Raw genomic sequence first — 18,317 nt, forward strand, 5'->3', positions numbered from 1 at the left:
GATAGCAAGAAAATCGTAGTTTTCCAACTGCATCGCAGTTTGCAATTTCTCCTGCTTATTTCCCTTGCTGCATGCATTGGCATAGCAGCACTTCAGCAGGGCTTTCAGCCACTTCATCTTCTGGGCAGAGCTCTCCCAAAAACTTCTGGGACAAATCTGAGGTTTTCCCCCCACTGCTTCCTAAAGTGACAGTGTTCCCTGAATCTTCTCTGTTACTCAGCAGTACATCCCCTTCCCCCATCAAATCTAGTTTAAAGTCCTGGTGATGAGCCACACCAGCTTGCTGCCAAGAGTATTTCTGCCCCTTCTGGTCAGTTGTGTCCCATCCTGTCAACATTCCTGGTTTACTGAAGGTTTGTCCTAGATCACGTAACCCAAAGCCCTGGATGTGACACCATTAACGCAGCCATGCATCCAACCGGTCTGTTCTCCTTCTGCCTGGATCCCAGTTCTCCAATCAGAAGGACTACAGAGAACACTGCCTGCAAAAATTTGGTATGCGTTGGCCGGGAATCGAACCCGGGTCAACTGCTTGGAAGGCAGCTATGCTCACCACTATACCACCAACGCAGCTGCCAAAATGTATTCCTCATAAATCACTTTGCCTTTTTACAGATTAAAAAGGAACATTATAAACACATGTTTTCATAAGGAATTTTTGTTCTGTATTTTTTTTTCTTGTAACTGCACACAAATCAACCTGAAGTGCACTGTGTTGCACAGCACCTCAGTGTAAAGCTTAGTGAGTCTGAATGCCGTAAGCTGTACTTGCCTGGATATAAATGAATTTGCCTTCACATCAACCTGTGCAATAATATCCAACCAAGACCTTAGCTTACAAGCAATAAAGTGGAGAAATAATAGAATCATAGTTATATAGAATCATAATAGAATCACATTAATGTTGGAAAAGGCCTCTAATATTACCTAGTCCAACCGTCCGCCTACCACCAATATCACCCACTAAACCATGTCCCTTAGTACCACATCTACCTTTTCGTTAAACATCTCCAGGAATGGTGACTCCACCATCTCCCTGGGCAGACTGTTCCAATGCATTACCACTCTTTCTGAAAAGAAATTACTGCTAATATGCAACGTGAACCTTCCCTGGTGCAACTTGAGGCCATTCTCTCTCATCCTATTGCTGTTACCTAGAAGAGGCTGACCCCAACCTCGCCACAACCTCCTTTCAAAAGGCAACTGTAGAGAGCAATAACGTCTCCCCTGAGCCTCCTCTTCTCCAGACTGAACAATCCCAGTTCCCTCAGCTGCTCCCTGTGAGACTTGTGCTCCAGACTCCTCACCGCCTTAGGTGCCCTTAAATATTGAAGCATTCAAGCTGATATTCTTTATTTCTCTAAAGAATGGAAGTAAGATTCCCCAAGGGCTGACAGCTCGTACCCAGTGTAACCACCTGCTCACAGAAGTGGAAGGTGTATTTGGTTCTCATGCCACACGACGGCAGGCCCTGCCTGATGAACCTTGTGCCAAAGTTCCCGGCACCAACCCAATTAGGACTGCAAAACATGGTGCCCTGTGGTGTCCTCTGTGTCTCTGCATGGATGGAGGGATGCCCTTCCACCAAGCTTCTGTGGTGATTGCATTTGGCCCTCTGTCAGTGCTTGAGGTGATCCTTCATTGATGGAGGCCGTGAAAATGCTGGGTGTCCAGGAGATGACAGGGTGGCATGGAGGGAACGTGATGCTTTTCCCTGAGTAGTCAATAAAACGCAGAGGACAAAAAGGAACAGATGCCCACAGGAACTGAGTATGTTCTTTCTTGCCACTTTCCTGCCACCTCACAGCACAGGTTTACACGCAGTTCTGTTCCCTCACTGGATTTTCTGGGAGGCTGAGGGAGCACATGGTGCCAGAGTTGATGACAGAATATAAAAGATAACAGAGAAAAGGGTTATAATAGGGGAAGGGGCATCAGGAATGACATACAGTTACAGCACAGATGCCACATGGAATGTGACTCATTTTTGAGCTCTAGATTATTGCTTAGACCCCAAAATCACTCTCAAATTTTAGATGCTTAAAAAACAAAAAGCGCTCCTAAGCTTCCTGTGCTGCTGGTGGAGAGGCAGGAACCTGCACAGCCCCACAGCGCTGCTCCTCAGCAGACGCCTGTGTCACCAGTGTTCCTTGTTGGTGTATTTGACTATCCCACTTCATTTTCGGGAAACTGTCCCCCTCTGCAGCCAAGAAGCATTGATTACACACAAAATCCATAGAACTATAAAATCAGTTGAGTTGGAAGGGACCCTTAAAGGTCCTTCAATCCAACTGCGCTGCAATGAACAGGGACACCTACAGCCTGCACCAGTTCCTCAGAGAGTTGTTTCATCACGTTTTTCTAAAATCACAAGAAAAATCAGTGCTTGCTGAGGGTCGGGTTTTGGCCACGCTGGCCACTCCAGCCCTCACAAAACGAACTTTAACAGGAAAGCTCTAGAAGAAGGAGAAAAACACACTCTCAACATTGCACTCCCTTTTGCGTTCCACCCCCGACAAAGCAGGAGCCCAGAAACACAAACGCACACGCCCACCACCTTCCAACCAGCCGACTCGCAACTAGTAGCGCTGAACGTGAGCATGCGCAGAAACAGGGTGGCCGGAAGGGGGAAGCGGGTAAGGAGCCGAATGACATTGCGCATGCGCTTTCCACTCCGGCCGGGCGGAAGGAAACAATGCGCGCAGAGATTGAGCTCTTCTCTTGCGCGTGCGCATCTTCGTCGCTGCCGTTCCCTTTCCGCCGGGACGCGAAGGTGACGTCATCAACCGTGCGCCCTTCGCCGAGAGCGCAGGCGCGGCGTCCGCCGGTCACGTGGTGGGTCCGCGGGCGGGGCTGCCGGCGGTGTCGGCGGGCGGCGCCATGGCGGTCAACTACAGCGCCAAGGAGGAGGCGGACGGACACCCCGCGGGCGGCGGGCCGGGCGGCGGGGCCGCGGCGGGCGGCGGCGGCGGAGCGGTGAAGACCCGCAAGCCGGACAACACGGCGTTCAAGCAGCAGCGCCTGCCCGCCTGGCAGCCCATCCTGACGGCGGGCACGGTGCTGCCGGCCTTCTTCATTATCGGCCTCATCTTCATCCCCATCGGCATCGGCATCTTCGTCACCTCCAACAACATCCGCGAGTACGAGGTGCGCGGGGGCGGCGCCTCCCCTCAGCTCTGGGGCCTGGGGGGCCGGGCCGGGCGGGGGAAGGCGGCGGAGGTGATGACAGCTGTGTCGGGAGGAGGTTGGGAAACAATCCGAGGAACTGAAATTCCTCTCAAGGAAAGGCTGAAGTGAAGGGGGAAAACGAAGTTTGAAGCGTGTTGTGCGTGTTGTCTGGATGCTGTATTTAAGCTTATTGGTTGGGAGTGTGGGGGCATGCGCATCTGGAAATTGGCACAGGTACTTCAAAGCATACTGCTCAGTTATGGGCATACCACCTTACGGCCCTCTTGAAGGTAATACAGATGCTTGTTTTCAACAGGACGCTGCACCGAGAAACATTTAAAAAAAACTCTAACACTTTTTAAATGATTTCGTTTAAGACAGCTGTTTCTTTATTGAAGTAACACACAGTCTTATCAATGTATATCTCTCCTATTTTTCCATTCTGATTGGAACTGAGTTGATCCTTGAGGACAAGAACTTCATCAGAGTTTCCTCTGAGTCCAGAACCCTAAGTCAAGCTCAGATTGGATGTCAGGAAGAACTTCTCTGGAAGGATAGCTAGGTGCTGGAACGGGCTGCCCAGGGAGCTGGCGGAGTCACCATCCCTGGAGGAGTTCAAGAAGTGTTTAAATGCAGTACTGAGGGATGTGGTTTAGTGGGAAATGGTGGTGGTTAGGTGGATGATTGGACTAGATGATCTTAGAGATCTTTTCCAACCTTAATGGTTCTATGACTCCTTGTGGCTGTATCCCTGCTGTGTGCGTATTCAGAAATTTTAAACGCTGTGGTTGCTTAGCAGCTCACTTCTGTACTGCTGTAAAGCTCAAGCAGGAGCCACAAGGCAGCCATTCCCTCCTAACATGTACAGTAGTGTGACATGTACAGTTAGTGCAACTGATACTCCCCTACACAGTCAGATTGCATCTATGACACAGTGTTGTCCACTTATATTTGGAAATGAGATAATAGGTGGTAGCATTCCATTTCTTCTAGTTTCAAGGTATTAAAGATAGGAAAGAACGTTCTTTGTTTTTTGCTAAGTGTGTTCATCACTTGTATTGTCCGCTTCCCCCTGGAGGGTTTATGAATTATGTGAGTCTGATGTTGTGATCAAACAGTTTGGGTGTGCAAGTAAAACGAGGAAGCTTGTGTTCTGTTCTTTGATCCTCATGCTTTTCTGTTTTAATGCAAAAATTCTGGTGAGGGGGAGTGTGTGTGTATGTGTGAGTGTATATATATATGCATGAGAGCGATGTGTGCAGAGCAAAGGAGAATCTCTCTTTAAAGGCATGTCGTTCCAGATGGACTGGGAAGTGTGCAGTGCTTAAATCAAAACAGGCCTTACAGTCACAGTAACAAAACATAGATGAAGCATTTCATGGACCAGCATTTGGGCTCTGGACACCCAGAGAGGGATCAGTGAGGGATGCAGTCTGAGATACAGCTACCACCTGCACATCTAGCTCAGGTCCTTGCCTGGTGCTCTGGCTTTTCTTAATAACCTCCAGATGTTATTCCTTAAGAGCCACCAATATAACTCCAGGAGACAAGGCTTCTAAAAGAGAAGTGCGGTGACTAAGCTCATTTAAAAATGTAACTGGAGGAGGAAGCAGAACTGGTTATTTACACCCACCTCAGACAATAGCCTGTTCATTAGGTGTCTGTGTGTGTGTATAGCAGCCTGCAAGCTTGGTGTATTGTAACTGAATAAGATTTATAATTGATGTCTCCAAATACGACTCTGTGTATAGTTCATATCGTCCTTAAGTCTGTCCTGGAACTTGATACTGCAGCCTCTGAGAACTGTGCTGTTCTTATGCGGGTGCAAGGACTGAGCAGCAAGATGTGGCTTTTCCATTGATTTCCTTTAGAAGCTCTCTTGAATTAGAACGCGGAAGATGTCCAAAATCTTAAGTGTATGAGGATTATGGTTTTTTTTGTGTGTGTGCATGTGTTCTGGTTGTTCTCTACCCTTTTCTCACTGTTTCAAAGCAATCCATCATGGAAAACTGTTTATTTGAGTGAAAAATGAGGAAAAAGCTGCAGAAGTGTCTATTTTTTGCCCTATAAAGGCGAAAGTGGGCCTATCTTTTGCTTTTAGAATGAATGAGAACTGTTGACAGCACATTAAAATGTGATACGTGTTGAGCAACGTCCAGGACACTAATTGGACAGGAAGCACATCCCAGTGCTGTGACTGCTGCTGTAAATTGCTTAACAGTAGTTAAAATCAGACCCAAAGACGCTGCTAGGAATGAGGAACTGAGTTGAGGTGTGTTAGTGTTGCGTGCATCTTCAATGCTGTGTGTGGTTTTAGTGAGCCCATCTCCAAAATGATGCAGAACTTAATGAAATCCGCAGAGACGGATATAGAAAAAAAAAATAGATTGATGGGATGCATTTTATACAAGAAGTGGCCAAGGATAGTAATTGCTAGTCCAGAGCAGAGGAGCTGAGGGGAGGCCTCATGGCAGCTGCAGCTCCTCACAGGGAGTGGAGGGGCAACGCTGAGCTCTGCTCTCTGTGACAGCGACAGGGCCCGAGGGAACGGCATGGAGCTGTGTCAGGGGAGGGCAGGTTCTGAACCAGAGGGCGATGGGCATGGAGCAGGCTGCCAAGGGCAGTGCGCATGGCCCTGAGCTGCTGGAGTTTGAGGAGCATTTAGACACCACTCTCAGACATAGGGTTTGATTTTGGGTGGTGCTGTGTGGAATTGGGAGTTGGACTTGGTGATTCTTATGGGTCCCTCCAACTCAGGATATTCTGTGATTCTTTAGTAGGATCCACTTGTAACGGTGTGTCAAGCCTACAAAGAGCACACCTTTGGAGAACGCGTATGCACAATAGCTCTGTTGTTTCTGCACTACAAAAACATAAACCAGCTGAGAAGGAACATCAACATTCTCAACAACCATTGGGCTTGGAGATACCAGCTCCCTGTGGGACTGTGGTCTCTTGTTGCTGTTGCTCCCCAGAGCCCTGGTGCAGGGTCAGGTGGATTTCTGCCTTGGCTCCATGTGTCAGTTCTTGTGTTCTTGAAGCACTGGTTTCGTTATCTGTGAAGAGATGAAAACATACCTGTATCCCTTTAGCTAAGCTGTCAGTGGAATGTAACATGTTCTTAATGTACGTGAAATTTTTAGATCTTGCTGGTCCCTGTGCTGCAGCTGGACCAAGCCCTGAAGGAGTGCTGAGGCGGAGCTACTTCTGCGTGAACTCAGTATCTCATTTAGTGAGAGGCAAAGCTGATGTGAGCCTTTCCCCCGCCTACCAGCTCCTGAATCTGACTTGTTTCAGCTGGGCTTGTCAGGGGAAGGTCTCATCTGTCAGAAGTCTGGCAGCGAAACACAAGCTACTAAAGTGCCTTTGCTGAAGAAAGAGCTGCAGCTTTTAACAGATAACAAAGAATCTATGGGAAGAGAGACCTTGAAGAAGATCCGGAGGGAAATAGGCTTCAGTTGTTCCTTGAACCTTGAAACTGCTTGTTTTATTTAACCTTAACACAGATTTTAGGATGGATCATAAATCATTCTGATTCTCAGTAACGTTTGGCTACAACCGTAAATCAGAACAAACCATTTGCAGCAGTCTTTCATAAAACCGAGCAGGATTTGTAGTTCAAGCATTTTGTTGTGGTAATTTATCTTGTGTTACACTGATCTAAGTAGGAAGCACTTATTAAGTATATAAATACTAGTTCACAGATAGGTGGGATCTTTCTCCTACACATGGAGCTAACCTGCTGAGCCCAAGACAGTTACTTCCTGCTGTTCACATCGTGTGAACAGCAGTGCAGGAGAGAGCAACCTAATACAGTCGAAGTGACTTCTGTTGGCAGGGGCCATAGGATGAGTGTCCAGGTGCTCAGGATACGTCCTGTGTACTGTAAAGGTAGCCTCGATGTACAGATTTCAGATCGTTGTTGTTGCTAAACTATTAAAGACAGGTACTTGGTAAGCTACATTAATGGCGATCATCTTTGTTTTTCATCTGGCATTTTACTGTTCTTGGCATTAGTGTCTTCATCTTCCCTGTTTAGGAGTGCTCTCGAGCATTAAGTGATGTTTGAAAATTCTTCCAACTGATTCAGTGCCTAAACGTAGGCAATAAAGAAAGCTTTCTTATGCAAAACCTTTTTCTTATTAAATGTCTAGGTAGGCTTTTAAAAGCTAGACTTCTCTGGAAGGCAGTAGCAACTCTGATCTGCTTGATATATATTGTGTGTGTTTGGAAACAGCATGGTGCCTTGAGTATCTGCTCTGTGTGTTTTGGCGTTTGGTTTTTTTTGTTTGTTTGTTTTTTCTCTTCTTCCCCGGAATTAATGGCCCACACTGGTGCCAGATGTGTTTGAGTCTGAAGCAGAATATGTAGTCAGAGTCACAAAATGGTTTGGGTTAGAAGGGACCGTGAGATCATCAAACAGGGCTTTTGGAATTGAGGTGCAATAAGGTTGCAGAATAAATGCCACACCAATTCTCTGGCTCATTAATCAATTTTCTTTGCTTTCTTACTGAAAATTAATGTGGATTTTTTTTTTCTGTTATAGATTGATTATACGGGAACAGAGCCTTCCAGTCCCTGCAACAAATGTTTAAATGTGTCCTGGGATAGCACACCGCCTTGTACTTGCACAATCAATTTCACACTGGAACATTCGTTTGAGGTATGTAACCTTGTATGCAAAGTTAAACCACGTCAGTAGTTCTCATTTCTTTCATAAGTGATAGGAAAGCTGCATTCCCACAGCCTTACTTTGTTTCTATCTTAAAGGATTATTTCTAGTATTCTTATGAACTTGGATTTGATTGCTGTGTATCTTTTTAGTAGCAGGGATGAGATGGTTTTTAATTCCTCTCTTTATCTGGAATTGCGCAATATTAAATGGGTTACCTGTCTTTTACACATCTGGATTTACTGTCTGTGTCCTAGGCGTGTGTCATCTACTTGACAAGTAGGTGAGCTATTCCTGCACAACTTAAACTGAGTTCAGCAGGAACTGGCAACGCCAGATGTGTGCTTTCTGGCAAACTGGAGGCAAACAGTGAGGCTTATGTGCTTAACATTGGGCAAGATAAGTATTGGAGTAGTACTGATGAATATCACGCTGCTGACTTATGGCACATTGATATTGTTTGACTTCAGGATGACAGCTTTTGTTGGGACAGTATTGTGTGCACTCAGTATGAAGAGAACTGACTCTTTGAGTGTCACTACTTTGAGTGTTACTATAAACACAATTGAAGAGGTTAAAGTTCCAGCTTTCAGTTAATGAGCGTGCCTGTATATTTTATTGATCTGTTGTGTGAATTAAAACCCCTCTTGTAGAGCAATGTATTCATGTATTACGGACTTTCCAACTTCTATCAAAACCATCGGCGCTATGTGAAATCCCGAGATGACAGCCAACTAAATGGAGACAACAGCTCATTGCTTGTAGGTATTCAAGCTTGGATATTACCAGGCAGCTAACAACTGACTATTGCATAAGTCGTCGCGGGGCAGAGTATGTAGTTTAATAATAGTGAAGCTGTAGAATTTTTGTATTCCAGAAAACAACAAGAAGAAATTCATACTTTTTAATAGAAAATGTAAAATGTTGTAATTTCATGGCAATTGTTTGTTCAGTGGACAGCAGTGCAATACATCAAACACGTTTCAAAATCAAATAGCTTTAAATTTTTTACCTTCAGATGATAGTACCTATGTGTATCCATTCATTTTCAGTATAAAATATTGCTACCTAGCACTTGGTTTGGATATTGCAGCTAAAAGCATCTGTTTCTATGTAATCAGGTTAGATATTGAACGTCAGCATTATTGGAAAATGTCAGTATTCTGCTCAAAGCACTGTGTAGAGTCAGATCATTCCTCCTAGTTTTGACAAGGAGTGGAAATACATGTGGGTTCTTGCTCCTGCAAAAAGTATTCCCCCTTTTTGCATGTAAATTTGAAAAAGCAGAGTTTCAGGAAGTCACAGCTGACGACTGACACTGGATTTCAAGGGACTTGTTTTTGGCATGATGTTTGTGTGCTTGCAACCTTATCATTTTATGCTGTACTTACTGCAATCTGTTTTCTCTAACACTGGTGCGTACTGGGAATTTTGGGGGAAAAAAAAAACTGTATTAATAAAGAATACTGGAGTACTTCATGTTTCAGTTAGAACTTTTTTTCATCTTTTAACAGTCTCCAAGCAGTCTTATTTTTAGAATGACAGTCATGGGATTTTTTACTTTATTTGTGTTTTATCTAGATTATATTCCTGCTTGTAAAGGAAAAAAATCAATCTTATTGATTAGCAATGAATGCTGAAGTATTTGTAAATAATCTCACTCATGAAAAGATTTTGTAGTAAGTGTAAGATGTGCACACTGAAGTATAAACTAGCACAGACTGATCTGCCTTTTTTCTTTCCAACTATCAGAATCCAAGTAAGGAATGTGAGCCTTACCGCACAAACGAGGATAAACCCATTGCTCCCTGTGGGGCTATTGCCAACAGTATGTTTAATGGTATGGTAACACTTCTAAGTTTAGCATTTTGCCGTCTTTGTGATGTTGTGTGTGCTTTGTGCTGTTGCTTTACTCTGGGTGTTATCGTGGATTTTTTTTGTTATGTTTTGAATTAACACACCTTAATTGTTTGCAATGTTCAGAGAAAAATACCATTTCTTTTTTTTTTTAATAGCTATCACAGTAAATTGATAGCACACAAAGGATTGAAACCTCTGTTGTGAGCGGCTGTTACGGCTACGGAATAGATGTAAAGATACTATACATGTATAATGCACTGCTATCTAATGCGCATGGATTCTTACAGAACAGTTTTTGATTGTGGCAGCTTGCTTTTGTTTTTCTTGGTGGTAATTGTTTTTGCTGCCTATCAGGATCATTCATCTAATAAAAGTTACTCCATCTGGTTTTCCAATTTGATTCTATCCATAGATACACTGGAATTATACCACATTGAAAACGACACAAGGACTGCTATTACTTTGATTAAAAAAGGCATTGCCTGGTGGACAGATAAAAATGTGAAGTTCAGGAACCCTACAGGAGATGGAAATAATTTAACTGCACTCTTTCAAGGTGAGAAATATGTGAAAATTTAAGAACAAAAGATTCCAAACGCATTGATTCTCATGGATTTTACCTCAATGACAACACTGTAGTGAACATACTAATTAAAAATGCTGTTGTTCTCTGAAGAAGTCCCAGCTAAGGGCTACTCTGCTATCTGGAAGAGCTGTCTGTTAACAGGGGGTGCTGCAAACTTACTGTGGAAATATTTCTGTTTTTTCTAATTTCACTGTAGTCATTTAAGATGTGAAAACAGGACCTGGACTTATTTCCTGTTTAATCTTTTTGAAGTTTCATAAAAGCTCTTTCTGTCAGTTGCTTGGCATCAGATTAGTTTCGCTTTGGCAGCTAGTCCAATTTGTTAAGGTGGTTAAAAGATTCCGGGCTCAGATGATTCTTCTACTACTTGTTGCCATTTGGGATCTTGAAATATCAAGCCACGCTTTGATTTTTTTTTTTTAATTTTTGATAACTTCTTCTGCCTTGAATACTGAAAAATCATAGTAAGTGCAGTGCTATAATACATGGTTTTAACTTGAGAAGAAATCCTGTGATTATTTAACCAAACTTTTTGTGTGGAATTCTCATTTAAATGTTTCTACTGGTTGATCTTGCAATGCTTTTTAAAATCTGATTCTTTGTGATCAAACTGACTGATTTCTCTCATTTGTAAGATTAAATGTAGTTAAATGCAGACTGGTAAATCAAAGTTTCTTTGGCTGGCAGTGTCTTAAGAGCAGTTTTCCTTCTGGGCTTTAGGGTCTGTGTGTATATGTAAGATATAAAATAGCTTTAGGTTTAGGCTGATGTGTATTTCTTGCTTAGTCACAGCCAAGTGACCTTACCAAAGTGGCGTTACCCTTGGGAAGGCAGATAACTGTACCCTAATACAATGTAGAGCTGTATTTCCAGTAGTTAGCAGAAGTGCTACTGTGACAGCATCTAAAATACTGTATATAATTTTATTTGCTCATTGTCCAGAAAATAATAGAGCAGAAGAGCTGTCATCATAACGGAGAATTATCTCACGAAGGTAATATTTTGATAAGGCTTCCCATGTATGTCAATATATAGGGCAGGCAAACTTGTTTAAGCCAATAGACAGTGCTGTCATGAGAATAAATGGATATACACTGCTTTTTAAACTGGAAACTCTGCAGGTGATGGAGCAATGAATAGATTGCTCAGAGAGGTTGCTAAGTCTCCCTCTTTAGATGCCTTCAGAAGCCACGTGGACATGGCCCTGAGCACAATGCCCTGGGGTGTCCTGGCTTGAGCAGGGGTTGGACCTGTTGGTCCCAGAGGTCCCTTCCAGTCTCAGCCATTCTATGAAAATAAAACATTCTTGAACATTTCAGTAATTTTGCAGTAGTAGTGAGCCAGCCTGGCTCTTCATACTACTTAGAATTTAGTGCATGTTTTTTATAATGCTAGATTGAATTTTGGTGATCCGAGGCTTCATTTAGTCCAGTGTTTGAAATGCTTTATTGTCGTTTTTGTTTAATCTCAGGCACAACAAAACCAGTAAACTGGCCCAAACCTGTGTATATGCTGGACTCTGAGCCTGACAACAATGGCTTCATCAATGAAGACTTTATCGTGTGGATGCGTACTGCTGCGCTGCCAACATTTCGCAAGCTGTATCGTCTCATTGAAAGGAAGAGTAACTTACAGCCTACCTTACAGGCTGGAAAATACTCGTTGGATATCACGTATAGTATCCTTTGAAAAAACCCTTAAAAACTCCTTAGAGCATTGGCTAGATTACTCGGGTATATTTTTGTGGAAGTCCAAATCAAACAAGACTTCTGTAATTACTGTCTTTTACTTATAGTTTATAGAATTAACTTGCGTTTGTTCTGTTAAAAGCGTGGAATTCAGTTCCGTAGCTTCATAAAGGGAAATAACTGGGTTGATTTGACTTCAAGATGGCCACCTGAAGTGTGGAGTTGTCTGAACCAGTTAGAGTATCTTTTGGAGGGTATTATTCTCTAGAAGTGTAGGATGTTCTGCGTTTTGTTTCATTTTTAACTGAAAGTATATCACAGTGCCTGATTAGGAGGATGGAGGGAGAAAAACACCATGCTGTGGAGACAGCTGGATCTTCAATACAATCTAATATAGGAATGATTTGTAAATTTGTAGTCTTATTGCAAGTTTTTTCACTTAGAGTTAGGCTTATATTCTTTAATATAAGTACAGTTTTAATCATAATGTTCTTAAACTATTCTATAGTTCACATAGAACTGCATTATGTATTTAATAAGGATGAAAATATTCTGTGGATTTTTTGTTGCTCTTTCTGTTTTTGGGGACTACTAAGGGGGAGTGGAGGGGACAGGGAAAAAAAAAAGCACCCCACTCTTCTAAAGAGGCCTTTGTGTGGAGACACGTCAATCCTAGGGAAGATTTCACTGTAAAGTTTGTCTCATAAGCAAATTTTGAAGGACACTAGTGTCTTCTCAGTATGCTTGAGCGCTCAGAGGGGTATGGTTGGTCTCACTCACCCTTGGCCTCGCACAGCTTGTTCACGTATATGGGTTCTTGCTGTCCCTGCTGACTGCTTCAAGGGATTGAGGTTAAGTCTCTGGATGGGAGCGTTTTCATGTGATAATTTTTGGGCAGATAAAAATGCAGACAGCCTGTATTTTGTCTGACAGGAAGATGCATAGGCATAGTTCGGGTGATGCTTTGCTTGAGCTGATGAGTCTTTTTGAAACCTGTTCTCTGGCCTAAGTCACAGGTTCTAGTTGTTTCCAGTTTGTCTGTAAAATGCCTTATGGCTCAGGCTGGTAACAATGTCAAATGCAGTGTACGTTTTTGCTCTTCAGCATACGTGCTGCTAATTGTTTGATACTTTTCCATGGAGTGCTTTGACACTGAAGGGTATTGAATACTAGGGGGAGAGATGTCTTAGGGGTGCAGGAATTTAATGTTCATTCAGGAGTTGGGGCCTACTTTGCCTCTTCCTGTGGCTCTGTGTACTGTTGTCGGATTACTCTATTTGTAGACTTGCTCCACAGCAACCTGCTCTGCTGTGTGATTGCTCAAATCTGCACATAAAGTTAAATTACTAGCTTCATAATGAGAGAGAAGTTTAATAGCTTGGATGCTAAAGAAATTGAGAGAAAAATATGATGAAGGAAAGATTTGGTAGCTTAGAAATTTGAGTATACATTCTCAACCTATTCTCTTCAGGGCATAATGACAGTATGTAACCTAGAGAATACAGAATTTAGAGGTGAGAATAAGGCTAGAGGTGTGGATCAGGTGGACATCTGCCATTCATTTTTGGGCAGACAAAAGACTAGGTAGATAAGTAGGAGACTAGGGCAGGCAGGTTGTCGTAGTTACTGAATTCTTAAAACCTGAGAGCTCCTAAAGATCATTTAAATAGCTACTACAGTATTTTTCTTCCCTGCAAAACAGCAGGGAGTGCGTTTAAAATGGAATCAACAGAGTCACTAAGAAAAAGTAAAATGTACTGAAGAATTAAAACGTATTTCCTTTATTTTGTTGAAGTTGCTTTCAAAGACCCACAAAACTATGAATTTAGTCTTCATTTAAGAAGAGGGTAACATCTATGGCATTTTTCTTGGGGTAGTCGACAGTGCCCAGGTTAGTCCCTGCATAAAAGAACAGCTAAATTTTCAGGTTTTGCACTTTGAATGTTTCAAAGAAAGATGTCTGTTTTGGGAATCCAGCACGTTAATGTGCCTGACAAAGTTAGGTTTGGGAACGTGCTTCTCGTTTCTTGTTTTCCTATATTCCTTGTTTTCTCTCAGATTATCCTGTACACAGTTTTGATGGACGAAAAAGAATGATCCTAAGCACAATCTCATGGATGGGAGGCAAAAACCCCTTTCTGGGAATCGCGTACATCACTGTTGGATCCATATGCTTCTTCTTAGGAGTTGTACTGCTGATCATCCATCACAAATATGGAAATAGAAACACTAGTGCAGACATTCCCAATTAATCTCACATTCTGAAAGCAACCGTACTGCATGTGCATCAAGGCCAGTCCAGAATGGACCCAGCTGGAAGATAAATTTCCGCTAATGTCACTACTGAGGCTGGGTGTATAATTTTATCGAAAGACCTCTTTTCCCCTTGCTGTGGATTGACTCTCAAAATGAGGGGTATACAATTAGCTATATCGATTGTATCTCTGCGTATGTCAGAAACAATTTTCTGATATTTGCCTCTAGCTGGGCAGGCCATTTGATGCATGTAGCTCCGGTTCCCTTGATGCATCTGCTGCTTGACATGTGCTGTGTAATGTCAGTATGATTCAGTACATACAGATTGTGGAGAAGACTGCTGTAAGATACTGTGTAAATTGTTAACTTAGCGGAATTCAAATGTCAGTGCTGTTGAAAGGAAAAGTCAAGTCTTAAGTGTTTTTTCAATTTACCGTCTTGTGTGCATGGACTCTTACATTTCTGGCTGAGATTTTAATATATTTATATTAGCGGTTAAATGTTTTTTTCCTGTGTCCTACCCACCTTTGTTATGTTAGATTCTTCAAGTGCAGTGCGAATCGCAACGCCTGGAATTCCTTTTAATAATTGCAACAAATGTGCCTGGCCAGTAAAATAGCATTCTATAAAAACATCGGAACACTTATTTGTTAATCATCTGTGTGAGTTCCTCTTAAATTTTGTTTTAAACTGCAAGATGTTTGTTGCAGGTAGAACCTGCTGTTTTGTCATTTTCTTTGCTTTAAGTTATATCCAGCAGTAGTTTTCCTGATGTGCTTGCTGGTTTTGCTTTTTAAAGAGTATCTCCAAGAAATGAACCTAAAATGTCTTTTCCAGTCACAGATTTCAGTGAATTCCTTTCTCTGAAAGAGTTTCTTGAAACGTACGTATTCTGAGCTGAGCAGGCTTGTTGTAAAGGAGATCTTATATTCTCTTTCCATATTTAAAGTAGATGCCACAATAAATTCTTGCAGTGTTGACATACTGAACTATAGAAATTCAGACGTTGAGATGACAGTAACCTCTTTGTTATTCCAATGCAGGTTAAGTTTGCAGTGAAGCCTAACTGAAATATTGCAGTTAGAAGCAATGTGTGGTTTAGTGTCTTAAACTACAGAAGGGTTCACTTCTAGGTTAATTTGAAGCTAGCTAATCCATAAAATACTATTTTGACTTTTTTTAGATGATGCACAGAAATTGTAATGTATATGGTGAAGATCACTTTATATGCAACTAGCTTGATAAAGTACTGGGTGTATTAAAAAGACCTAATAAATTCTGCAAACCATTTATTAAGAGATTTTACTTTGTTCTTGAACACGCGTTTATTTTCATCTGGATGAAAAGACACATTGTCATTAAGAATGAATGCATTTTAAGCAAGTTGTGTTTCTCGGACGGTTACAAAAAATCAATATAACATCTATAGCCAGCTTTATACAACACTGTATTAATTTATCACATAAATGCAAGACTGTTTTTACTCAGTGACTTGTGTAATCTTTTGCAGCTAGCAGTTGAAGTGTATAGGTCTGCATACACTGCAGAATGTAGCAGTGTTTCTATGGTGCTGGCTTTCTGTAAAAGCATACTATTTGCTTGCAGAGTACATTGTGGCAGCACAGGGCTTTTAAACACTCAAGTCTTCTAGATTTTTTTTTTTTGCAGTGTTGTCTGTTGCTGGAACTATAATATAAGGATATATAACTGTATATTGCAAGGTTGGACTGTTGCACAAAATGTGAAGCTGGCATTCCTCTGCAGAACAGTTGTTAGCACAAAACAAAGTGAGTAAGGGGATGTTTCCCATTTACTGCTTATTAAAGTATTTTGATTTTTAAACGGTTTGTCACTTGAAATGTAAATGTTTTGCTTCATTCATGACCCCTTTTTCTGAGTAGGGAATGCTGTTTTTTGGCCTATGTTCAAAATGGAAAACAACATTTTTCTATCTCTACCTTGAAATGTTTTTCAATGCTTTTCCCTTTTCCTGTTGACCACAGCTGTCAGTGCTGTTTGGATCTTCTTAATGCAGTGCACTAGGATAAGAATTGCTGTCTGTTTGGATCTTGCTACAAATAAAGCGTTTTTGTGAAAGCCTGTAGCACTAAATACTTGCCAAACGGTATGAACAATATGCCTGAGGAGCTCAAAACATGAGGTCAAATTTGCAGTCTCTTGCTTTATGCTTCTTCATTTGCCTTGGGGGCGTGTAGATAACTATTGAGATCCTTGGATTTTCTATTTCCTGGAAGTTGCCAATGTGTCACACGTTCAAAGATGAAGCCACAGTGTCCCTGTCTGACCCTTTCCAGGACAGTGTTACTGTCCCAGTGCTCAGTGCCATGTGTTATATTTGGACCTGACCACCTGTGACCTGGTTCTTCAGTGGCATCCATCCTTCACAACTGCTACAATTCAGACCTAGAGAGCAATGCCTCTCCTTTCCAAGTGCCAGCCAGGCACTTTCCAAATCCTACCCTGTTGAGGCAGTGCCCAAATTGTGAGATTATAGGCTTCCTGGAAGTGGGTGGTGTTAGGAGAGCCTGGTTGTGAATGAATCTTTCCTGGAGAAATTAATGTGGGAAACTAGGATGTGTCTCTGTCTATGCAGGAGCTTTTAAAACAAAATCCTTCGCGTGTGCCTATCTTCCTTCTGGTCTTGTTAAAAACTACATAGCTGTAGCAAAGCAGAGGGCCCCTTGGGTACTTTTAAATTGCTCTGAGCTATTTGGGGAGCTGTTGGTTGTGTTTAACTGAGTCAGAGGGAAGAGTTATCACCTTAAAACTTGAGTGTGAAGAATCCTTTGTAGCCTTTGCCTCTCAAGGTCGCGTTGGTACTGAAACTGCATTTTCAGCAGCCTGGTTTTGCTTTAATTATGAATGTTAAACCTTGACTGATGTAAGCCCTTTCTTTTTATAGAAATCTCCTTGGGAGGAAAGGCCATGACAGTCTAGTGTCAGGTAACATCTGCGTGAGTCTGCCAAGCAGCACAAGGAAAGCTCAGGTTCCACCAGGTTAACACGCAGTGAACCTAGGTTCACTGCAGGTTTTAATGGCTGCGCCTTTCTCAAATGCTCTTCCTGCATTGGGGCAGCATCAGTGTTACTCATCTGTAGATGCACAGATGTCTGAAATTCAGCTGAAGTGTCTGATTGGAAAAATAGGACTAAACCTAACACAGAATACACAGTCAAATAATTTAAAAATAATGTAAAATATACTGATTGGAAGGCAGCTGCTTAAGAAGGATAAGTCATAACCTTGGAGTACTTTGAACGTGCTGAAAACTATTCTGTCTTTTCTATCTGCATCTATCCTGTCTATTCCTATGATGCGTAGTGTTTGTGATCTTGCCTGAAAATCTGATATCACCTTGGTCCTACATAAGACTGGTATCTTTTGCATTTGTTTTATAGAAATTCTATATTTGTTACTTTAGGTTGTTCTCTGCAACTGAACCATCTTTAAAGAGTTAGTTAGAAAGGAAGAGGGCAACAATGCAAAAGCCTTCAGCAGTGTCCAACAATAATAACAACAAATACATATCAAGATAGTCCCATGAGGGACTGTATTGACCTAGTCACAATGAGTTACTCCAAAAAAAAAAAAAAAAAAAAAAATCACATTTTGAGTACCTATGCCTGTGTTGAACAGCCTGCCAGAAGAAAAATCTCGCTTGGCGGAGGTAGGAAGTGAATCATCACGCTTCTTTTATTCCAGCTCTTTTTAGCAGTGTGGTCAATTTATGGACTCCTAAGATAGAAGGCCCAGTTGCATCTCTTCCTCCAATCAGCAGACGTGCTTTCATGTAACAATACCACGCATTGTAGCTCACAGAATATGATCTAATTAGCGTAGTACCTCCTATGCCTTAAATGGGAACTTTTGACAGTTTTGATTTAGACTGACTGTGATCATAAGCCTGACAAGAATTCTTATCCTTATATGACCTGAGTCTCAAATAAGAAACTCCCTTCCTCTGCCCAACCAACACTTGAATTACAGTAATATGGTTTGTTGCTTGAGTTTATGCCAATTTCTGCTGTTTGAAGTAATTGTTCTCATTTTATGTTGGAAATACAG

The 18,317-nt window shown here is 41.9% G+C and overlaps 1 protein-coding gene and 1 non-coding gene across 2 annotated transcripts; one reads left to right on the top strand and one right to left on the bottom strand.

Annotated features, from left to right (window-relative positions):
* TRNAG-UCC lies at window positions 499-570 on the bottom strand. The gene has a single exon. It is a non-coding gene; the product is annotated as a tRNA-Gly (tRNA).
* On the top strand, window positions 2,839-17,882 carry TMEM30A (transmembrane protein 30A). The gene is made up of 7 exons (XM_021391420.1): window positions 2,839-3,147; window positions 7,715-7,831; window positions 8,494-8,601; window positions 9,593-9,680; window positions 10,113-10,256; window positions 11,758-11,964; window positions 14,033-17,882. The coding sequence occupies exons 1-7, from the start codon at window positions 2,881-2,883 to the stop codon at window positions 14,224-14,226; spliced, it is 1,125 nt and encodes a 374-aa protein (XP_021247095.1). The 5' UTR covers window positions 2,839-2,880; the 3' UTR covers window positions 14,227-17,882.

Source organism: Numida meleagris, chromosome 3 (assembly GCF_002078875.1).
Source record: "Numida meleagris isolate 19003 breed g44 Domestic line chromosome 3, NumMel1.0, whole genome shotgun sequence".
Taxonomy (NCBI): domain Eukaryota; kingdom Metazoa; phylum Chordata; class Aves; order Galliformes; family Numididae; genus Numida; species Numida meleagris.

Coding starts and splice junctions, on each gene's coding strand:
- TMEM30A (XM_021391420.1), top strand. CDS start 2,881: ATGGCGGTCAACTACAGCGCCAAGGAGGAGGCGGACGGACACCCCGCG. Junction 3,148..7,714: donor ACAACATCCGCGAGTACGAG/GTGCGCGGGGGC, acceptor TTTCTGTTATAG/ATTGATTATACGGGAACAGA. Junction 11,965..14,032: donor CTCGTTGGATATCACGTATA/GTATCCTTTGAA, acceptor GTTTTCTCTCAG/ATTATCCTGTACACAGTTTT.